The sequence below is a fragment of the Neovison vison genome, chromosome 14 (genome assembly GCF_020171115.1).
Source record: "Neovison vison isolate M4711 chromosome 14, ASM_NN_V1, whole genome shotgun sequence".
NCBI lineage: Eukaryota > Metazoa > Chordata > Mammalia > Carnivora > Mustelidae > Neogale > Neogale vison.
Genome location: NC_058104.1, coordinates 39465817 through 39488952, shown reverse-complemented (window position 1 = coordinate 39488952; position 23136 = coordinate 39465817). Strand labels below are relative to the sequence as shown.

At 48.6% G+C, this 23136-nt stretch overlaps 1 protein-coding gene across 2 annotated transcripts in view; it reads left to right on the top strand.

Moving 5' to 3' along the window:
- Positions 1-9510: 9510 nt before the first annotated feature.
- The window catches only part of LOC122895665 (integrin alpha-L-like), a 38333-nt gene continuing 24707 nt past the window's right edge, over positions 9511-23136 (top strand). For both annotated transcript variants that reach the window (XM_044233220.1, XM_044233219.1), the window contains exons 1-11: positions 9511-9693; positions 10670-10772; positions 11585-11679; positions 11792-11859; positions 13081-13198; positions 13324-13454; positions 14428-14573; positions 19671-19803; positions 19944-20094; positions 22834-22907; positions 22995-23127. In XM_044233220.1, coding sequence (XP_044089155.1) covers positions 9639-9693; positions 10670-10772; positions 11585-11679; positions 11792-11859; positions 13081-13198; positions 13324-13454; positions 14428-14573; positions 19671-19803; positions 19944-20094; positions 22834-22907; positions 22995-23127 — 1207 coding nt within the window. In that variant the 5' untranslated portion in view covers positions 9511-9638. The remainder of the gene's footprint in view (positions 9694-10669; positions 10773-11584; positions 11680-11791; positions 11860-13080; positions 13199-13323; positions 13455-14427; positions 14574-19670; positions 19804-19943; positions 20095-22833; positions 22908-22994; positions 23128-23136) is intronic.

The window sequence follows — 23136 nt, the reverse complement described above, 5'->3', positions numbered from 1 at the left end:
CTGCTTCCTTCTCTCTCTGCCTGCCTCTCTGCCTAGTTGTGGTCTCTGTCTGTCAAATAAATAAATAAAATCTTTAAAAAAAAAAAGTATTTCCTTGAATATCTTCGTTGCATTTATTTCAAGGCACCAGATTTTAGGAGGATCGCTTTAGCACGTGTTCCTCCTGGGATGGTCAGAGGACTTGAGACTTTGTCTTAAGGGGGATATTAGATATACTTGTTCGGCCTGGAAGAGAGACTGATAAGCTCCGTCCACACTTCTGAAGAGGCTTCCAGATGGGAAAGAGAAGGAATTTGTCCCGGGCGTTTCAGCGGGAGAGAACCGGGTCTAAAGCATGGAAGTCACGGAGAGGCAAGCTCACACGTAATACGAGAAACTATGTTCCTATGAGCAGAGCCGACGGAGATGCAGCGGACCTCCTTGGGAAGTCGTGAGCATCCTGTCTCTGGAGGGCTGGCAGGAGAACCTGGTAGAAGATTCACTAGGAAATAGGATATAAGGGACTTGGGTGCAGTAGGCCGAAGTTGAATTAGGTGATATTTGAGAGTCCTTTCAAATCTGAAATTTTGTTACTATTGTTTTCAAAAGATTTTCACTTATTTATTTATTTACTTGAGAGAGAGAAAGAAAGGAGGGAGGGACAGGGAGGGGGAGAGAGAGATTCCCAAGCAGACTCCCTGCCGAGTGCGGAGCCTGACGCTGGGCTCCATCTCACGACCCCAAGGTCACCATCCGAAGACCATGACTCCAAGGTCATGACCGGGGCTGAAACCGAGAGTCGGAACTTAGCTGACTGAGCTCCCCAGGCCCCCTAGTACAACACTTCTAACCCAAGGTATCCTAAAGGATGGCACAAAGAAGTTGCCAGGCGGCCTCAGGGCTGGGAAGGTTCCGGAAGCGGCGAGGGGAACGCAGGTTCCAGGCAAAGGCTGATGAAAGATTGAGGGGAGAAGAGTAGGGCCTGAAGCTAAAGAAAGTTGTGGAGTAGGATTTGAGCTGGCCCCAGGTAACGAAGCACTTCCAAGGTTGGGGTGAGGTGGCCACAGGCTGGTTTGGGTTTGGGACCCTGTTTCCTTGGCAGTAGCTGGTTCCCACAGGGGAACACTTCACCCCAGCTCGGCCGCGTTCTCTTTGCTGAGAAATTTGGAGCATGTGGAAAGTTGGGCTGAGGTCGGCACCGAAGGACAACCTTCAGCCCTTGTTGAAGAGGTGGAGAAGGGGGCTCTCTTCCAGCCACCTGGAAGACCTGGTGGTATTTGGGTTTTTCTAAGGGCTTTGTGATACCCTTTAGCCAAATGCATTCGTTCGCTTTCCGTCAGCTCCATGGCCTGCCCGCGAGTACGCAAGAGAGCCGTCTGGCAGAAAACCCCTGCCTGTGGTGCGTTCGGCTCAGCCCTCCCTCAGAAAATCCCAAGTAGAGTTTCTAGAACTTTAGAGTGCCCTGGTGCCCCTAGCCATGCGATCATAAGAGCCATGGAAGAGGGGGGTGGCCTCCCAGCCCCACCCACTCTGGGGCCCTCGGGGGGGCCTTTGTGACCTCCCCTGCCCCGCGAGGCCCAGTCTCCTTCCCCGGGTAGTTTCTCCCTCTAACTTCCTGGCAGGTGGGAAGCAAGGGAAAGCGCACTGTGATGAACCAGATGTTTCTGCTAGAACCAACCTGACCAAAGGGGCCTGTATCATTCACCCAGGAGGAAGTGGTGGGTGGGGAGCCCCAGCTAGCAGGCTGCTGTGGATGGCAACCAGCTGCCTTTGCACCAGCAAGTCTTCGGGGTGAATCTGAGAAGAGAACTTTGCCCTGGTTTGTCCTGGGTTTGTAGGCAGTCGGGCCTGGTGGATTGGGGCGGTGGGGGACGGGGGAGGCCCCGGCTTGCTTTTCCTGCTGCCATCTACATCAGCCGGGAGCCCATGGTCCCCAAGCAAGCTCAGAGGCTCCCCGCTGCCATGCCCTTGCGTAATGCAACCTTGTATTCATTTAAGCACCACAAGGGCAAGGGCTCAGCACGGCCGCCCTGGAACTAAGGAGGCCGTCAGGAACGGCGGCAGCCCTCCAGGCCATCACCACCACTCGTTCGTAGACCTCACGATTCTCTCTCATGACATCCATTTCTCTGTATGTCTGCACCATTCTCCCCTCCCTTGCGAACTGGCCCATCCCCTCTGCGTCCTCCAGTTTCTGTATTTTTCTAAGTGTTCATCTGAAAATAATGAGAATTTTCTCTTGCTCCACTCAAGAAAGGAAACAAGACTGTGTGTCCGGCCATTTCTCATCTTCATCACTGCTCATTCCCTGGCCCGAGCTGCCACCCCCTTGTGCCTAGACTTTGTGGCAGTCCCCTAAATGGTCCCTCTGCTTCTAAGCTTGTCTCTGCTATAGTCTGCTCTCCACATAGCAGCCAGAGAGATCCTTTAAAAATATAGATCAGATCATTTTATTCTCTTGCTCAAAACCCTCCAGTGCTTCTCCATTTCACTCAAAATACAAGCCAGAGTTCTCTCTATAGCCCAGAAAGCCTTAACCTATCAGTCATCTCACTGTCTCTCTGAAACCCAGTGCCCCTCTTGCTCACTCCTTTTCAACTACACTGCTGTCGTGGCTCTTTGCTCATTCCATCATACCTCTGCCTCAGGGCCTTTGCACTTGCCATTCTTTTGCTTGGCTTTCCCAAGAAAGCCTCATGGCTCATTCCTGCATCATCTCCTTTTAATTTTGCTCCTTAGCACCTGTAGGCTTCTACTTACACTACCCCATTTACTTATTCATCTGGGTTATTGTCCATCTTCCCTATTACAATATAAACTCTGCCAGGACAGCTTTATTATTTGTCATCGCTATTCACTGCTATGTATATTCGCTATACAGTGAATAGTGTACCTAAATACAGTGCGTGGAGCCTAGTAGACAAATATGTAGTCAGCAAATATCTACTGATGAGTGAATGCTTGGGGCTCCTCGTGCTGCTAAAGACAATGAAGAGGCTTTTGCTTTCCAGGGTCTAGACTCTTAGGAGCAAAAAGCTGTATTGTCCAAGAAAGAGAGGTTGGGGAGTTAAAAGTGGAGGCCCAAATTAAATAATAGATTTAACTTAATGTATGAAATTAAATAAGTTGGTGGCAGGTTAGCAATCAGTTGGCTCCCTTCAGAACAGAAACTGGAGGGTTTTGAGCAAGAGAAGGTTTTGAGCAAGGTAGCTCGGGCCAGGGAATGAGCAGTGATGAAGACGAGAAATGGCCAGACACACAGTCTTGTTTCCTCTCTTGAGTGGAGCAAGAGAAAATTCTCATTGTTTTCAGATGAACACTTAGAAAAATAAGGCATAACTGAATTCATTGTACCTGACAAAGGACACAAAAGATCTAAGCCATCCAGGCTGCTGAGAGCATCTTAGGTGCACAGATTCTGGGTACCCCAGAACTTCCCAGTTGAGAGTCTCATTTGTCACTCCCCCATGAGATGATATGTTTGAGTCCACTTGCATGGAACACTGGAACTGTTAGGTAAGTGGAACAATCAAGCCATCCCAAAGAGAGCTGGCATCTCTTGGGTTAAATCTATCTGAGGCGACCTTCACCCTGAGCACTGACCTTGGGTGTGGCCAGCTGTCTCTTTGCCATGCCAGCACCATCAGTTTCTTTTCCTTTTATTTATTTTATTTTTAAAAATTTTTAAGTAATTTTATTTTTTTTAAAGATTTTATTTATTTATTTGACAGACAGAGATCAGAAGTAGGCAGAGAGACAGGCAGAGAGAGAGAGAGAGAGAGGAGGAAGCAGGCTCCCCGCCAAGCAGAAAGCCCGATGCGGGGCTCGATCCCAGGATCCCGGGATCATGACCCGAGCTGAAGGCAGAGGCTTTAACCCACTGAGTCACCCAGGCTCCCCAAGTAATTTTATTTTTAAGTAATTTTAAGATTAGTAATCTCTACACCCAACGTGGGTCTCAAACTCACAACCCCGAGGTCAAAAGTCGCACACACTCCACTAACTGAGCCAGCCAGGCGCCCCAGCACAATCGGTTTCATCCTGTTCATTTGATGCAGGCGAGCTAACATCAAGCAGAAAGCACCTACTGAAGCCCATTTCCTCAAGACGGGGTGGCAATATGGCCGACGCTCTGAGTTTCATAGAATCGTCTCTAGATACTTGGTCTGTTTAAACCCTGATGAGTCGTGGGCTAGCTGAGTTAGAGCACAGAGTACGGGGAGACAATGAGGCCCTTGAAAGCCATGCCGATAAACTTGGATCTGATCTTGTGTATGCAAAAGGAGCACTCCTCTGAGTTTTGAAAGCCTAAGAGAGACATGCTCAGGTTTCTTGAGGTTAATTTGGAATTCCCCAGGAGGCGGAACCTTCTCTAGAGGCAGGAGAGTGAAGGAAGAAAGAGCTGTAGTGGTTGTAAATTGTTCCCATGGGAACTGGGGGGGATTTGAACAAATGGAATGGACTAGAGAGACCTGAGTGGGTCCTCAGAGAAGTGAGGGTTGATGAGGGCCCAGGACTAATGAAGAGTGTGTGTGTGTGTGTGTGTGTGTGTGTGTGTGTGTAAGGAAAATCGTGCCTCAGCACTTCCCCACCTGGCCCCAGCCTGAGATCTCTGCACCCCGGCTCTTCAGGGAAGTCACCTTCTCCCTCCAACATGGAGCCATGACACCCTAGAATCCTTGGGGGCCTCCTTACGCTTTTATAGCTTCCTCAACCTTACAGTCCTCAAGCAGAAGGGGAAAAAAACCATTCTTCTGTCCTTTTAAACTGAAAACCAGTATCTGATAAATATGTAAATGAGCATGTTTGCCTACTGAAGCATAAGCTAAGCTACAACCCAAGCAGTGATGACCTTGAGATCATTTCCTGAATTCCTTCTTTTTTTAAAAAATATTTTTTATATTTTTAAAAGATTTCTTTTTATTTATTTGACAGAGATCACAAGTAGGCAGAGAGGCAGGCAGAGACAGAGGGGGAAGCAGGCTCCCAGAGAGCCTGATGTGGGCCTCTATCCCAGGACCCTGAGATCACAACCTGAGCTGAAGGCAGAGGCTTTAACCCACTGAACCACCCAGGCACCCCCCCAAATTCCTTCTATTCCAGGTGTTATGACTGATACATCTGAAGTTTCTATACACTTACACCCTAATTTAAGAATTTAAATTTTGGGATGCCTGGGTGGCTCAGTGGGTTAAGCCTCTGCCTTTGGCTCAGGTCATGATCTCGGGGTCCTGGAATCGAGTCCTGCTTTGGGCTCTGCTCAGTGGGGAGCCTGCTTCCCCCCTCCCCGCCTGCCTCTCTGCCTACTTGTAATCTCTCTCTCTCTGTCCAATAAATAAATAAATAAAAATCTTTTTAAAAAAAGAATTTAAGGGGCGCCTGGGTGGCTCAGTGGGTTAAAGCCTCAGCCTTTGGCTCAGGTCATGATCCCGGGGTCCTGGGATCGAACCCAGCTTCGGGCTCTCTGCTCAGCAGGGAGCCTGCTTCCTCCTCTCTCTCTGCCTGCCTCTCTGCCTGCTTGTGATCTCTGTCAAATAAATAAATAAAATCTTAAAAAAAAAAGAATTTAAATTTTGAAGACAGTCCAAAGGAAAACCTTCACTCTGGAAGGGGCCAATTTGACTATTAATTCTAGTTAGATGTTCCGTGGCGAGATAATTAACAGTTTTTCCAAACAGGTTCAACCTGTATGGTTGATTACTAGAACTAACAATTTTTTTTTCTGTCATGAAGAAGGTACAGCTCCAAATTGTTGCCAATGGTTATTTTTGAGATTTAGGGTATGTGTGTGTGTGTGGGGGGGTGGTGGATATTAAAAGAGAGTGTTCATCCTTTTACTTTACACACTCCTGTGGTGTCTGAATTATTTTTTTTAAAGATTTCATTTATTTATTTGACAGAGATCACAAGCAGGCAGAGAGGCAGGCAGAGAGAGAGAGAGGAGGAAGCAGACTCCCCGCTGAGCAGAGAGCCTGATGTGGGGCTCAATCCCAGGACCCTGAGATCATGACCTGAGCGTAAGGCAGAGGCTTTAACCCACTGAACCACCCAGGTGCCCCTGTGTCTGAATTTTTAAATGTGTATTCTTTTTTTGTAGTTTCAGAAGGACACAAAAGAATTTAATTAAATACAAACTGTAACTGTCAGACAGAGGATCAAAGGAGCCAGCCTGAATTATCTGATTTTAGCTGAATTTGAAAAAGACTACCTGATATTATCTAAGTATCAGGAGGCAACTTCTCACATTGCAGCCACCTACCAGCAGATGAGAGATAATGTGTCTGCAAAAACAGCCCACAGGCCGCGACACTGCAAGGGGCCTTGCGAGCAAAACAGGACTTCCTCACAACACGGGGAGAATCTGAAGGGCCTTCCCACTTTCCCAGAAACAAATACAAGTTCCTCTATTCTGTTGTGTTTTTAATTATTTTTATTTTCTAAAATTACATAAGTTATACATCCTCATTGTTAAAAAAAAATTCAGACAATACAGAAACATGAAAACCTTATTCTTTTAGAAATAGCCACTGTTCGGAGTTTGGTTGTGTGTCCTTTTGGATTTTACACACACACACACACACACACACACACACAGTTTCAACTCCTATTTTTCTTTTCTTTCGTTTTTTTGTTTTTTTTTTTAAGATTATTTATTTATTTATTTGTCAGAGTGAGCACAGGCAGACAGAGTGGCAGACGGAGAAGCAGGCTCTGGCTGAGCAAGGAGCCTGATGTGGGACTCGATCCCAGGACGCCGGGATCATGACCCGAGCCGAAGGCAGCGGCTTAACCAACTGAGCCACCCAGGCGCCCCTTCTTTCGTTTTTTTAAGTAGGTTCCACACCCAGTGTGGAGGCCATTGTGGGGCTTGAACTCACAACCTTGAGATCAAGACCCGAGCCCTGACCAAGCTTCGGATGCCTAAGGGACTGAGCCACTTCCTTTTTGATTTTCTTTCTCTCTCTCTCTCTCTCTCTTTTTTTTTTAAGATTTTATTTATTTATTTGACAGACAGAGATCACAAGTAGGCAGAGAGGCAGGCAGAGAGAGCGGGAGAAGCAGGCTTCCCGCTGAGCAGAGAGCCTGATGCGGGGCTCGATCCCAGGACCCTGAGATCATGACCTGGGTCGGAGGCAGAGGCTTTAACCCACTGAGCCACCCAGGCACCCCTTAAGATAGAATTCACATACCATAAACTTTGCCATTTTAAAGATTTTATTTATTTATTAGAGAGAGCGAAAGCAAGAGAGATCACAGAGGCAGAGGAAGAAGCAGACTCACCACTGAGTGGAGAGCCTGATGTGGGGTTCAATCCCAGGACCCTGAGATCATGACCTGAGCTGAAGGCAGCCACTCAACTGACTGAGCCACCCAGGTGCCCCAAACTTTGCCATTTAAAAATAAGTGTACAAGTCAGTGGATTTTAACGATTTTTTTTTTTTAAATTTCAAGTAATCTCTACCCCCACATGGAGCTCAAAATCACAACCCCAAGATCAAGAGTCAATGCTCTTCCGACTGAGCCAGCCAGGCGCCCCATTCAGTGGTTTTTAATATATTCATAAAGTTGCACAATCATCACCACTAATTACAGAACATTTCACCACCCCAAAAAGGAACCTTATACCTATTGAGTTAGGAGAGTTCTTTGTATATTCTAGATACAAGTCCCTCCTATCAGCGGTCACTCCTTATTCCCCACGCCCCCCACCCATCCTGGCAACCATTAATCTATTTTTTTTAAGATTTTATTTATTTAGTTGACAGACAGAGATCACAAGTAGGCAGAGAGGCAGGCAGAGAGAGAGGGGGAAGGAGGCTTCTCATTGAGCAGAGAGCCCAATGCGGGGCTGGATCCCAGGACCCTGAGATCATGACCTGAGCCGAAGGCAGAGGCTTAACCCACTGAGCCACCCAGTTGCCCCTCCATTAATCTATTTTTTATCTCTGTAGATCTACCCATTCTGGACATTTCACTTAAATGGAATCACACAGTATGTGCTTAGTGTAAGGTTTTCAAGGTTTGTCCCTTTTAAGGCATGGATCAGTGCTTCATTCCTTTTTATGGTTGAATAATAATCCGTCGTGTGGATAGAGTCCATTTTCTTGATCTGCTCATCGATTGATAGACATTTGCATTGTTTCCAGTTTGGGGCTAATAGGAATAAGCTGCTATGAGTATTCATGGATACATTTTTGTATGAACATCCATTTTCCATTCTTTTAGAATTGCTAGGTTGGGTAGTAACTCTATGTTTAACTTTTTTTGAGAACCTGTCAGACTGTTTCCCACAGCAGCAACACCGTTTCACATCGTCTGGCGATGTGCAGGGGTTCCAACTTCTCTAGACCCTCATCGATCTGTGTTCTTTTCTTTCTTTCTTATTCTAGCCGTGTGGCATCTTATTTTGGTTTTGATTTGCATTTCCCTAAGGACTGATGATACTGAACGTCTTTTCTCTGTGAGTTGCTATTTGCCTTATCATCCTGTTGACCTATCATCACCCGGGGGCACCTGGGGGGCTCAGTCAGCTACGCATGTGACTCTTGGTTTTGGCTCAGGTCATGATCTCCGTGTCCCTGGGATGGAGGAGCCCTGTGCTGAGCCCCGTGTCAGGCTCCGCACTCCGTGGAGAGTCTGCTTGTCCCTCAGCCCCTCCCCCAACTTGCAGGCTCGCGCTCTCTCTAAAATAAATAAAATAAAATCTTATATATCATCCTCGGGGAAATGTGTATTTAAATTCTTTGCCCATTTGAAACGCTGGATCATTTATATTTTTACTGTTGAGTTACGAGAGTTCTTTGTATATTCTAGATACAAGTCCCATAGCAGATACAGGATTTGCAAATATTTTCTCCTGTTCTGTGGATATTCTTTTTCTGTTTTTTCGAATAGAAATAAGTTACTAAATACACCATCTGTAACTTGCTCTTTTTCTCCGTCGGTGCATTATGGGCATCCTGTAATGTCAGGAGAAAACTAGGTCATTCTTCCCTTTTCCTACCTTATATATTTTTTCTTCCTTTCGCTCTCATTTTTTTTAAGATTTTATTTATTTATTTGACACACAGAGAAAGATCACAAGTAGGCAGAGAGGCAGGCAGAGAGAGAGAGAGGAGGAAGCAGGCTCCCTGTTGAGCAGAGAGTCCGACGAGGGGCTTGATCCCAGGACCCCGGGATCATGACCTAAGCCGAAGGCAGAAGCCTAACCCACTGAGCCACCCAGGCGCCCCCCCCCCCCGTTTTTCTTTTGGTGGCATTCATTTATGATTGTACCACGGCTTCTTCGGCGAGTCTTCTGCTGAGCTTTATAGAGTTTGGTTTGCGTGTTGGTGAAAGACAAGGGATCAGCCGCTCCTGGGCAGGACAAGCAGACGTCTACCTACTGGTTGTCTGCCCCTGGATGCTGTGAAAACTCGGGCAGGCACAGGAAGTGTCTCTAACCTGCTTATACTTCCTCTCAACCCCTGTGGTTTCACAACCCCTGCAGGCTCACCCCCACCCAGTGTCACCAGCCTGTGGCCTGTGTGAGAAAGTCCCACTGTAGGAGGCCCTGGGGCATCATCATTTCCTTCTCTCACCCTGCCTGGGTTGCCAGCAAATCCCCAGGACTCCCTGAAACCAGAGTGTTGGATTCGGTCCCTCCAGCCGCTGGAAAGATGAGCTCCTGCGTCACCGTCATGAGGCTACTGCTGTGTGGCCCTTTTCTCTTTGGTAGGCGAGGGGAAGGGGCCGGGACGGGAAGGGACATGTATGTGTGGCCAGACACAGCAGGGCTTTGTGGAACTGGAGTAAACGAGCAGCCGCCGTGGGCTGGGACGGGCCGTAGGTGACCGCGAGGCTCAGGAATCTTGGAGGGAACAGGGAAAGGCAAGGAAGTCCAGAGTCCAAAGTTGAGGCACGTTCTGGGGGGAGACGGAGCAGGGAGACGCAGGTGGCAACAGAGAAGCGGAGCGCAGTCTTAAAAGGAGGCAAGTGGCTAATGGGTACCTGCAGCCGTGGCTGGGGTCTGGGCCCGCCGGGGGCACGGCCCTTTCCCCTTTCTGCGCCTCCGTCCGTTTGATGGAACAAATGGCCGGGCGGCTTCTCTGCCATCCAGGATGCTGCGGAAGGAAGCCCGAGGCCTGGAAGGAAAGTGGAGCCCAAAGGGACAGTTGGGGCCCTGTAGACGATGCTTGGGCTGCTTCAGGTCGGGGGTGACATGGGGGAGTCCGGGAGCTGATGGAAGGAAGCCCGGTGCGCGGCGGCGTGGGCACTCAGGGAGCCTTAGATGAGAAGCAGCGCCACAGAGACGGGGGATCCTGAAACCGTGACTCTGTGGCAGAAGCCTGAGGCCAAGGTCCCGGCTCTCAGGCCCAAAGGAGAAGTGGGTGTGTAGGGAGCTGCACCCTGCCAGGGGCAACCCCATGGCCTGAGGGGCCCCTTCCCTCTGCCTCTGTCCCACGGACCTCCGCCTCCTCATCCTTCCTTCTTTGCTGGGAGGTCAAGCGGGCTCTGGGTGGTAAAGGCGTCGCTGCTTCCAGATTTCTCCCCGGGAGTCAAGTTCCTGAAAGGGGAAGCCCAAGGGGGAAGGTCCGGCTCTGCCTCCGGAGCTCGTGGCTTGAGCCCGAGCAGGAGCCCGGTCTTCACGGGCACGTGCAGGGGGGTGGCCGGCGGGAAGTGGCTGACCGCACCCCCCGGTCTCCCTCAGCCAGGGCCGCCGGCTACAATCTGGAAGTGCGGCACGTGCGAAACTTCTCCTTCCCACCCGCCGGGAGGCATTTCGGGTACCGCGTCCTGCAGGTTGGAGACGGGTGAGCTGTGGCCCCAGGCCCCGCAGAGCCAGGGCAGGGCACCAGGACCCCGGCACCCGAGGCGGGCCAGATCCGGGAGGGCCCCAGGGTCTTCCTGGATGGAAGAGTCACGGTGGGATTTCTCAGGAACAGCAGCGAGGCCTCCCATGCGAGAGCGAGGACCTCCCCACCCGGGTGCTGGTACAGGGGAGCCATCGCGGCCCCTAAAAGGCTTCGCCACACTTGCAGCTTCCCCATGGGGGCTCTGACTAGACAGAGAGCGCCTTGACCGCGGGGATTTGGGGTCTTTCTTTTTCTCCCTCATCCCTAGTACATGCCCCAGCCTAGCAAGTAGTCAATATGACATAAGTGATTTTTTAGAAAGGTTTTATTTATTTATTTGAGAGAGACAGTGAGATCACTGGCAGAGAGGAGGAGCAGAGGGAGAAGCAGGCTCCCCAGTGAGCAGGGAGCCCGACGCAGGGCTTAACCCAGGACCCTGGGACCGTGTCCTGAGCTGAAGTTGCTTAACCACTTAACGGGCGTCCCCCCATAAATGACTTTTGAATTGATGACGCATTGAATGAACTCATAATTTGACCTTCTGGCACATCAGTCTCTGGTCCTCAGTTTTTCTAGACTATGAATGAAAAAGATTCTTAACTTTCTAGACGTTTGATGTGTTCGATAGGGAAGAGGTAGGGGCTGAGGAACCTCCCTGAAAGGACTAGCTGCGATGTTCTGAGATATTTGTGGGTCTGAAACCCCTAATGGGTAGGAGTGGGTGGGGGAAGACGGGGCAATTCCATCTCACCGGTGAGATTTCTCATCAGGGTTGTCGTGGGAGCTCCAGGTGAGGGGAACAGCACAGGAAACCTCTATCAGTGCCATCCAGACTCTGGCCACTGCCTACCAGTAAGCCTGAGTGGTGAGTAACTGGTCAGGGGCCTGGGAGGAATGGTGTCCCAGTGAAGATGAGGCTCAGCCCACCACACCTGGATTACCTAAGCTCCTCCAGACCCATCTCCCGCTGCCTACAGGTTCCAGTTATACCTCCAAGTACTTGGGAATGACCTTGGCGACAGACTTCACAAGCGGAAAGCTTTTGGTAAGAATCTTGCGTAGTGTGATATCAGTTCCATGCTAAGAAAGACAGATGGAAAAGAAGGAAGGGAAAGTTGAGTAAAGATCCTATAGAAGATTACAGGCATCAGAGAGATTCCGATTCAATCCACGTTTATTAGAAACCCAAGTATGAGCTATTTTTGAGACCTTACATATGTCGTTCTTTTTCCAAATATGAACTGTGGCCGTTGACATACAGAGATGAATCTTGGTGGTACACAGACTTTTCACGTTTTATAATTATATTTTTATTTAATAGTTTGTTGGGAAAAATATATGACACATCAAATAAATGATGTCTTGGATCAGATTTCTTGAGATGAGGCTATGATTTAAATAAAAAAAATATTTTGAAGTAAATAAAGCATTAAATAAGTACGAGTCTGCATCATATGCCCAGAAATTGGGAAGTGATGCACAAATCCCTAAAGTTCTCTTTTTTAACCTTCAGTACACTCGGGAAGGATCAGGGATCCTTATACACATTTTACACACAAGGAAACGAGACCCAAGGGCTTAAGAGGCTTGACCAAGGTCGCATGGTTTTAAAGAGGTGGAGCCAGGATGAGAATCGAATTCCCCTTTGGTCCCAAGCCCACTGGTCTTGACAGTTCACCCCAGCAGTGTCTGCTGACACAGGTGGATGAGAGAAAGGCGGCTGGCTAAGTGAAGCATTTAGCTAGCTTTGACTGAGACTTGTTTACTTCGCTACTTTTACATGCCAGCCAACGTGCTAGGCTCCTTCAGGGTCAGACAAGTGAGTGATGAAGATAACATGAGCCCGGACTTTCGAGAAATTGCAGTCTGGCAGGAAAGATCGTCATAAATGAAAGAAATAATATTGTATATTCTGAAAATAGTGGGTGATTTGCCTTAAAAACAAGATGTGATTGGGAATGGAAGGGGATAGGCCTGGAAATGTAGGAGAGGGTCCAACTGTAAACAGTATGAATGCCCAGCTCAGGAGCTTACTCTATCCTGTAGGCAGTGAGCCTCCCCTGGCACACAGCTTTGGTAGTAGGGATGGAGAGGCAGCTATAAGACGTGGAGGCAGAATTACCTTGCCTCGGTCACCTGTTGGTTGTAGGGAGTGAGGTCAGGGGGTGGTGACTCTGAAGGTTCTTGTTCTTGGCTGAGGGGGCCCAGAAGACACAGAGGAAGAAGACCCACCCCACCCCTTTTTTTGAACATTTGCTTCCTTCAGGCATGTGATCCTGGGCTATCTCGGACGTGTGACCAGAATGTCTACCTAAGTGGCTTGTGTTACATTTTCCACCAGAATCTGAAGGGTCCTGTGCTGCAAGGGCGCCCTGGTTATCAGGGTAAGGAGCTGGGGATTCAGTGAGTAAAAATCTCTCCCACGTAGCTGCCCGTATAATGGAAACAGCATGGACCCGCCAACCCATGGAGACACTTCACCGAGTCCCTTTGTGTCTGGCTTCTCTAGAATGTATAAAGGGCAACGTGGACTTGGTGTTCCTGTTTGATGGCTCAATGAGCTTGCAGACAGATGAATTTCAGAAAATTGTGGACTTCATGAAGGATGTGATGAAGAAACTCAGCAACTCTTCCTACCAGGTAAATATATTAATTAGTTCTCCTGATCGTAGGCAATAGATGCCTGCTTGAGCTAACTTAAGGCATAAAAGAAAAAATTTACTATGAGGTGTCTTCAGAACCTAAAGGCGTAGTTGGACTGGACTTCTGGAAGAGACAAGAAACTAGGAAGTAGAAAGTGTCTGGGATTCTCGTTAGTTCTCATTTCTGTTTCTTTCTGGCTTTTGCTTCCCTCTTCTCTCTCCACACACTGACTCCCTCAGCTTCTTTGGATCACATGGGCCTGTGGAAAGCTCCTAAGCTCACAAGTTAAATTTTCAGGAGGGTTTTCTCATCCTCTCCACCAACCCCGCCCTTTGCAAATTTCAAACTCTTGGAGAACAGATTCTCACTGGCCTAGGCTCAGCTGAGTGGCGTGTGGGGCCCAACCGGCTGTGCCCAGCTTAGCGGGGTCCCCAGCAGGACCATCCCCAGAGGAATGGAGTTTAGCAGATGGTACTACATAAGGGGTCAGGGGTTTAGTTAATTTCAGTTCTGTGTTTGTGTATATATTACTTCATTTTCAAAAAATGCTCTGAGGCAGGAATGTGGGGTTGGGTTACCAGGTCCCAGATAAGAAATTGACTAGAAGGGGCCCCTGACTGGCACAGTTGGAAGGGCAACGGGGTTATGAGTTTGAGCCCCATGTTGGGGATAGAGATTACTTAAAAATAAAGTGAGCGGCGCCTGGGTGGTTCAGTGGGTTAAACCTCTGCCTTCGGCTCAGGTCGTGATCTCCAGGTCCTGGGATCGAGCCCCCTGTCAGGCTGTCTGCTCAGCAGGCAGTGTGCTTCCCTCTCTCTCTCTCTGCCTGCCTCTCTGCCTACTTGTGATCTCTGTCAAATAAATAAATAAAATCTTTAAAAAAAGTAAAAAAAAAAAAAAAGAAATAGATCGGAGCAGACAAATAGGAAGGGATATGAAGCGATATTTCATTTCTTCCTTCTTTTTCTAGTTTGCTGCCGTTCAGTTTTCCACGGACCACAAAACAGAATTTAATTTCTTGGATTATGTTAAGACGAAGAACCCTGATGTTCTGCTGCGCAAAGTAGAACACATGCGCCAACTGACCAACACCTTTAGTGCCATCAACTATGTCGCGTGAGTCTCCACTCGTGGGACACAGCCCACGTGTCAGTTGCACTGACCCCCTCAGGTTGCAGGGTATAGGAACTCAACAGATAGCTTTAGAAAGGGGCAGGCTACTGTAGGAATTCAAGTGGAGCAACTTTAGTCCAGGTTCTTTCATTTTTTAAAAGAAGGAGAAAGCATGAGCAGGGGCATCGGCAGCGGGGGTGGGGAGAAGCAGGAGCCCTGCTGAGCAGGGAGCCTAATTGTGGGTCTCAATCCCAGAACCCAGGGATCATGACCTGATGCTTAACTGACTGAGTCTCCCAGGCTCCCCTAGTCCAGGAATCTACTTCATACTAACTAAATCCCCAACGGCAATTCTTGGGAGGACGCAGGGGTAGATCATGAGCCTTTGGGACAGGGAATAATGCCAAACCTCACGAGGATCTAGTGCTGAGAACTTGGAAAGTGATCGTGAACATGACAGCCATGGTTGGGTCACATATGAGTTGGGGATCAGCTCTGGAAGTCATCGGGTGAACAAAAAATCTCTCCTAGTGAATATTCTCCTTGAGTAATTCCTTGAATTTTTCATAAAATTCAATATACTCGAGTCCCTCATTGGAAGCTAGCATATCCTGGTTTCCTAAATCTACTCTAGAAGGTCTTCCCCTCCGGAGGTAGACCAGGTAGCTGTGTTTCAATTGAGGCCGGGATGAATGCAGTTGGATTGTGCTGAAGGGCCATATTGTATATTTTGTTTGATTTTGGGGGGGTTAATGATTATAAACAAGACATTTACTTTTCATACTCGTTTGGGGGAAAGGAGAAAAATCAGTTTGCCCAACTCAGTGATGGTCTTTGTGAAAGAGTCTCCATTCATTCTGTAGACTTGGATAGGTTGCTTGATCTGAGGATTTTGTACTTTTCATTCATAAACAGAACCTCCTTTGAAGAGAGTGATCGAAGGGTGAGTCTTTTGAGTAGCTTCTCTGGTGCACAGCCACACTCCCTCTCTGAGTGAAGCTTTTCCATGGGACACACAGCTGGGGTGTCTCTCTTGTGTGGATTTTGCCTTGCAGGAGACAGATGCTCCCTGGTGTGGAAACTCTCATTATGCTTCGTACAGACATAGAGTTTCAGGCCTGTGTGGACTCTGATGTGACCAATTCACCTTCCTTTCTGACTGAAGGCTTTCCCACACTGGCCATATCTATAGGGCTTTTCACCACTATGGACTCTTGTATGAACAGCAAGGTTTGATTTCTGAAGCTTCGCTGACAAATAGCCTACTCATAGGGTTTCTGTCCAGTGTGGGTTCTCTCACTAATGGCCAGACTACCTCATTGACTAGAGTTTTTCTAGCCCTCCTTGCACTGATTGGCTTCTCTCCTGTGTGTATTTGCTGATATGTAACAAGATTGCCCTCGGCCCCGAAGCTGTTTCCCCAACAGATACACTCAAAAGACTTCGGACTAGTGTGGATTCTCTCGTGCAAGGTTAGACTGCCTTTTTGCCCTGAAGGATTTTGCATGTTCCTGACACTCATAGACCCTCTGTGTCCAGGTGAATATTCCTGTGGTGTCTTAGAATCTGGGGACTTTTGTTCCAGTTTCTCCCTTCAAAGGAATTCTGGAAATCCCAGCTGGAGGATCCCATGGCCTCAGAGTGATCATATTTGCATTGGGCTTCTGTCATCACGGTCACTGAGAAATACTACACTCAGGGCCTATATTCCATGAGAGTCCCGCAGAGTGGCTGTTGGAAATCCAAACATGGCCACGCCTGCCGTATGACCCTAATCCCCACCTCTTCATAGGATTCGTCCATGGGCTGTTCTTGAGCCCCACGGTGGCACGTGCCACAGACAGAGGCCAGCATTGAGCCACAGCAGTGCCAGTGGACTAAACTACAACTCCCAGGAGCCCATATTATATATTTTTTAAAAATACCTATGGGGCACCTGGGTGGCTCTGTAGGTTAAGTGTCTGACTCTTGATCTCAGCTCAGGTCTCCAAGCCCCACTCTGGGCTCCATGCTGGGCAAGGAGCCTACTTAAAATAATAATAATAGTAATAATAATAACAACAATTTTAAAAATAGAAATACCTGTCTTTACACATTAAAGTGGCCAGAGAACCTGAAAATGATTTGGGAAACAAGAGAATTGTATCTTTCCTTCTCATACTGCCCCTGGGCATACACAAAACTTGAGTCAAAGAGCAGGAAGGAATTCCTGGGCCATGACACTTATTTTTCTGATTCTGATTTCTTCGCCAAGCATGTACAGCTGGATTTGCATAAGTTAAATATGCATGGGATGAATCTTCTCAAGGCTCTACACAAGTGTTCCCAGCCCTTTTCTTCTGAGGCTCACTTGACCTGTCATGTCCACTTTATTCTTCTCTTTGTAGACAGCTTTGGTGCGTACATGGCAAGCCATGTCCACTGGGGGGAAAAAAAGGACAGCCTTGGCTCCTCAGTCCAGGAAAACAATCTGAATTCCAGCTTCCAGGAGAGAAAATCTGATTGACCGAGGCTGGGTGTCTACAGGTTCACTCAGCTCTGCCTTAGGCATCAAGTCACATGGCACAGACATGGATTCTGGGGTCCCAGAAATGTAAATACCATTTTTAGCTCATGGACCATACACAGAAGCAAGCTGTGGGCTGACTTTGGCCTGCGGGTTGTTGTTGGCTATGTTCTGGGTTCTGGGAATATAGCAGGGAATGAAACAAAAATCTCTACTCTCTTGACGGTTTAACATTATATTAGGGGAGAGAAACGCAATAGACAGGATCAGTGTGTAAATTAGATAATGTAGTAGAAGATGGAAGTTTTTGTTTTTTTTAATATATATATTTTATATATTTATTTATTTATTTGACAGAGAGAGAGATCACAAGTAGGCAGAGAGGCAGGCAGAGAGAGAAAGGAGGAAGCAGACTCCCCGCTGAGCAGAGAGCCCTATGCGGGGCTCTATCCCAGGACCCTGAGATCACGACCTGAGCCGAAGGCAGAGGCTTAACCCACTGAGCCACCCAGATGGAAGTTTTATAAAGAGAAAGAAAGCAATAGGCAGTAGGAAGATGAGGGAAGGTTACATTTGCACAAAGACTGGTTGGAGGTGAGGAAGAAGCTATGCCAGTACCTGGGAAGACCATTCCAGGCAGAGGGAATAGTAAATGCTTGGGATGTCCCAAGAAGAACCAGGACACCAGTGTGACTGGAGAGAAGGAAGTGAAGGTGAAAAGTAGTAGGAAATGAGGTCGGAGACACCATGGGAGTCCAGAGCACGTAGGGCCTTTGAGGCCATAGGGAGGACTTTGGCTTTTCCTCAGAGTGAGATGAGAAGTCACTGGAGGTTTTGAGCAGAGGGGTGATAATCTGATTTATGTTTTTAAAAGGATCCCTCTGGGGTGCCTGGGTGGCTCAGTCGGTTAAGCATCTGCCTTCCGCTCAGGTCATGATCCCGGGATCCTAGGATCGAGCCCTATTTCGGGCTCGCTGCTCAGTGGGAGCCTGCTTCTCCCTCTGCCTCCCCCCTGTTCATGCTCTCTCTCAAATAAATAAATAAAATATATTTAAATTTAAATATATATTTAAATTTATCCCAGAAGGATAAATACATATTTATAAATATAAATTTATATTTTATATATTTTTATATAATTATAAATTATATATATTTTATTATATAAAAATATATATTAATATATATAATATATATTATATATATAATTATAAATTATATATATTTATATAATATATAAATATATAAATAAATATAATATTATATTTTATATATTTTTATAATATAATATATATTATATATAATATATATAAAATAAATTTTATAATATAATTTATATATATAATATATAATATATATATTTATATATTTATATATAATATATATAAAAATATATTTATATATATAAATATAAATATATATAAATATAATATAATTTATAAATATAAATATGTACTTATCCCTCTGGTTGCAGGGCTGTTAAGCTGTGGAGGGGCCGGGGTGGAGCAGGAAGGCCAGGTAGAGGCTAAAAATAGAGATGAGAGGTGATGCGGCTTAAACCAGGGTGGAAATCCATGAACAGAAGCCATGAGAGGCCATGTCTATGTGGACAGAGGCTGGGGAAACAATCTGCACCCAAGATGGAACAGAGGCCTTGGCCCTGCCCCCTCAGAGCTTCTCCACCTGTCACTCCCCACCCCCCCAACCCTGCTGTGTGACTTTCAGCTTCTGCTCCCAAGCTAGGTCCTGTCCTAAGTCAAGGGCTATAGTCTGTGTAGACTGGCTGCTCTTGGATTAATCGTCCGTCTCTAGTGAGCTGTGGGGTGGGCAGGAAAGGATCAGATGGCACAGAGAGAACTGCTGTCCTAACAGAAACTGGCCACCCTGTCTTGCTCCAGAAGGAGGCATGGGCAGGTGCCACTTTGGAGCACGGGCCTGTCCAGTGTTCAGGACTCCTTTCTCCCTTTCATGTCATATGCACTGAGCACCTGCCCTGTGTCAGGAGCCAGAGACACAGGAGCAAATCAGACCCGTTCCTCCCCTGGGGGAGCTCATGATCTGGGGAAAACTGAAATGAAATAGGTGACTTCCATTCCCTGGAGACATGCCGTAGCGGAGACACTTACAGGCAGCCTGGCCATCAATGGTGGGGCGCTGCCAGATGAGCTTGTTCTGGAAGCATGACTCCCCAGTTTTCTCCAGCCGTGGAGCCCATTTTCTGCATTGAAATTGCACCTGGATCCCCAACATGTCTACCCAATAAAAGGGTAGTTGTTGTGTGGTTGAACCGGAGAGTAGGAAGCCCAGGGTCTCTCCTCACAAAGCCTCCCCGTCACTGTCCATGGGCTCCAGGACAACCTCTGGCAACCCAGAGTTCCATCGAAGATTGCCAGTCTGGAAGGAGTGGGGTGGCAGCCCGAGGTGAGGTAGGAAGTTCAGAAGAGAACTTGGAAGTCTGGGAACACCTGCCTGCCTGGGGGATGGGAGAAGGGCTTTTGCATAACCAACAGGACAGTGACTTAATGAGCTGAGTGAGTCGGGGGAGCCCTCATGATGTGGGGGAGTCTCTCTCATGTGCCTCTTCTGGGACACAGGACAGAGGTGTTCCGGCAAGACCTGGGGGCCCGGCCAGATGCGACCAAAGTGCTTATCATCATCACTGATGGGGAAGCCACTGACCACGCCAACATTGACTCAGCCAAAGACATCACCCGCTACATCATCGGGGTATGGCTGGGTGCTGGCCACTTCCCAGTTCCCTATCCTGCCTCTCCTGTTCCCGATCCCCACTCCCCTTTCTCCTCAGGGTCCAGGGCCTTATCTGCGAATCTGGGGACGCCAACTCTCCAGTCTTCCCTCTCTCACAGATCGGGAAGCATTTTGAGACCAAGGAAAGTCAGGAAAGGCTCCATGAATTTGCCTCAAAACCTGCGAAGGATTTTGTAAAGATCCTGGACACATTTGAGAAGCTTAAAGATCTGTTCACTGAGCTGCAAAAGAAGATCTATGTCATTGAGGGTGAGTGGCAAACCCGGGGTGGGGGGGGAGGGGAAGTCGCTTATGGAAGCTCATCAGGGACGACCAGACTAGGACGCGCTGGTGATGGTTACGGGAGCTCAGAGTGTCTGAGGCTGTGAGACGGGCTCTCCTGGAAAAGGGCCTCAGGGGGCAGTTTGGGGGGCCGGCCCCTTGAGGAGCAGCCTCTGCCTCCCCCTGAAACTCCATCTTGCTCCTAAAACTCAGCTGGGGCCAGGGTGCGGCCCCGAACTGACCTCTAGCTTGCTGTGGTTAACCGAGGCCTGTGGAAGAAGTCGAGTTTCCCACTGTCCCCAACCCCACTCAGCTCCCTCATTTTCCCTTGTCTCCACTTACTTAAGGGGGACTAGTGGGCTGGGGACCAGTGCAGGGAGCCCACAGGCCCTCTTGGTCTGCAGTAAGAGAAGGTTTGGACTGCAGTCTCGGGGTGGAGGACTTGCTCTGGGTGGGGGTATTTTCCCAGGAGTCCTGGTCTGCTGAAAGCTACGGGATTCCCTCTGGGAAGGCCCCTGTGCTAGGACACGGGCTTTGTGTTTGGTTCGGTTGAAGAAGCAAGTGGTGTATATAATGGGACTGGGCGGACCGCTCAGGAAGGCACTCTGCCTGTGCTGTGTGACCTCAGCCAGGTTACTTTCTCTCTCTGAGGCTTGCTGAGTTCTCCGCTAACTGGGGCTAATAATACCCACAGCTTTGGAAGATTTGACTGTTTATTAGTTTCCTAAGGCTGTTGTAACAAAGTACCAAAAACCGAGAGGCCTAAACCAACAGGAATTTATTGTCTTGTACTTCAGGAGGCCGGAAGTCGGAGGTCAAGAGGCGGGCGGGGACAGGCTCTTTCTGACAGGTCTCGGAGAGAACACTTCTTGCCTCTTCTAACTTCTGGCATCCGCAGCAGCCCCTGGCATCCCTTGGCTTGTGGCTGCATCACTTCTGTCATCTGAGTGTCTACAAGCCCCTGCATGTCTGTCCTCACGTCCTCTTCTCTCTGTGCGTGTCTGTCTGTCTGTCTCTCTGTGTCCACACTTCCCTCTTTCGTAGTGAAACTGTCAAATATTGGATCCTGTTGGATCGAGGCCTACCCCGGTGACCTTATTTTAACTCGATTGCACTGTAAAGACCCTATTTCCAAACAAGGTCATATTCTCATGTACTAGGGCTTAGGTCGTGAAAATAACTTTTTTTTTAGACAACACAATTCAAGCCCCACCCCAGCTTAGCAGAGTGCTTGGTACCTCTCAGGCCCTCTGTAAATCGCAGAGCTGGTTATCTCTGGCTCTGATCGTCTATCCTGACCTGCCCTGACACATGCTTCAGATGGTATCTTAGATGTCACTTCCTCTGATAAGTTTTCCCCGAGCCCGAGTCCCGGCTGAGGGCTTCTTTCCGGGTGCCACTGTTAAGGGCTGTATGCTCCCTCCCAGAGCCTCCCCATTATGTGCAGTGAACGAACAACGAACAAAATCATGGTAATTGCTGTGTTTCTTGAAAGCTTTGCAAGGCAACAGGCACTTTTTCTGTATCATTTAATTCCTTCCTCTCAGAAGCCTTGTAAGGCTTGTGGGATGATTTTCATTTTATTAATTCAGGCTTGCACTAACCAGGTACGGAGAACAAGACATGCAGGGGCGCCTGGGTGGCTCAGTCAGTTGGGCGGCAGCCTTCCGCTCAGGTCATGACCCCTGGGATGCAGCCCCACTTCGGGCTCCCTGCTCGGTGGAGAGCCTGCTTCTCCCTCTCCCTCTGTCTGATGCTCTGCTTACTTGTGCTATCTCTCCGTCAAATAAATAAGATCCAAAAAAAAAAATACACTCAGGGATATTGTCAACGTGGGGCTCATATTCAGGTTGGATAAAGAAAGGCAGAAGACCAAAGAACAGGGTAATTAGAGATGATGGGAGGGGCTGTAAAGGGAATTAACAAACTGGATGGAGAGATTTCACTGGGGGAAGCCACGTGACATGGGCTTTTCAAAAGGCCTTTCTAGATGCTTTATTTTTTAAAGGAGGTAGAATTCCCTCTGAGATGACATTCGAACCGAGACGCGAAAGATGAGACTCGAACAGCCACGTGAGGAATGCGGGCAAAGAGCAGTGAAGTCGGAGAAGAGCCAGTGTGGGGCCCAGAGGTGGGGAAGGGCAGGCAAGCCGGAGGAACACAAGAAAGGTCAGCGTGACGGGAGCTGATGAGCAAGGGAGACAACGTGGCTGAGAGAGGCCCGGCCTTCCCGTTCCTTACAAGCAGCTGGGCTTTTGAGCTAAACAGCGACGGCAAGGGATGAAGGGTTTTTGAGAAACGGAAACATGTGGTCTGATAGACATTTTTTCAAAAGATTACTCCAGCTTGCTCTGCAGAAAAAAGACACGACAAGAGGAAGAGCGAAGTCAGGGACTGACTGGCTGAGCCAGGACCGTTGTCGGGCCCAAGGCGAGGATGGCGGGGCCCTGTGCGGGGGCCTGTGCGGGGGCCGGCGCGCTCCTCAGAGAAGGCCGCAGATGCTTTGTGAACGTAGAGCCATCCCGGTGTGGTGACGTGGTGGGGAAGCCCGAGTGGGAGCAGAAGCACAGAGCTACTTGCTTGCCCGGCTTCACACTGAGCTCAGCCCGCGTCACGGCCCAGTCCGGCGGCCGTGCAGGCCGTTTCTACCTTGCCCAAAGGCCGGTGCCATGCTGCTTTCTCGGTCCTTCCTCGAGGGTCCGCCCACTCTCTTGACCTCGTCCCTAGGCACCAGCAAACAGGACCTGACATCCTTCAACATGGAGCTGTCCTCCAGCGGGATCAGCGCTGACCTCAGCCACGTGAGTGGCTGGCCTGAGGCAGGGGTGGGGTGGGCTGAAGGATGATGTGGGCACGAGGCTAAGCCTGCTCGTCTCCTCCCTGGGCAGGGCCATGGCGTCGTGGGGGCGGTTGGAGCCAAGGACTGGGCTGGGGGCTTCCTAGACCTGACGGCAGACCTGCAGGATGACAATTTTGTTGGGAATGAGCCACTGACACCGGAAGCGAGATCAGGCTATTTGGGTGAGTACT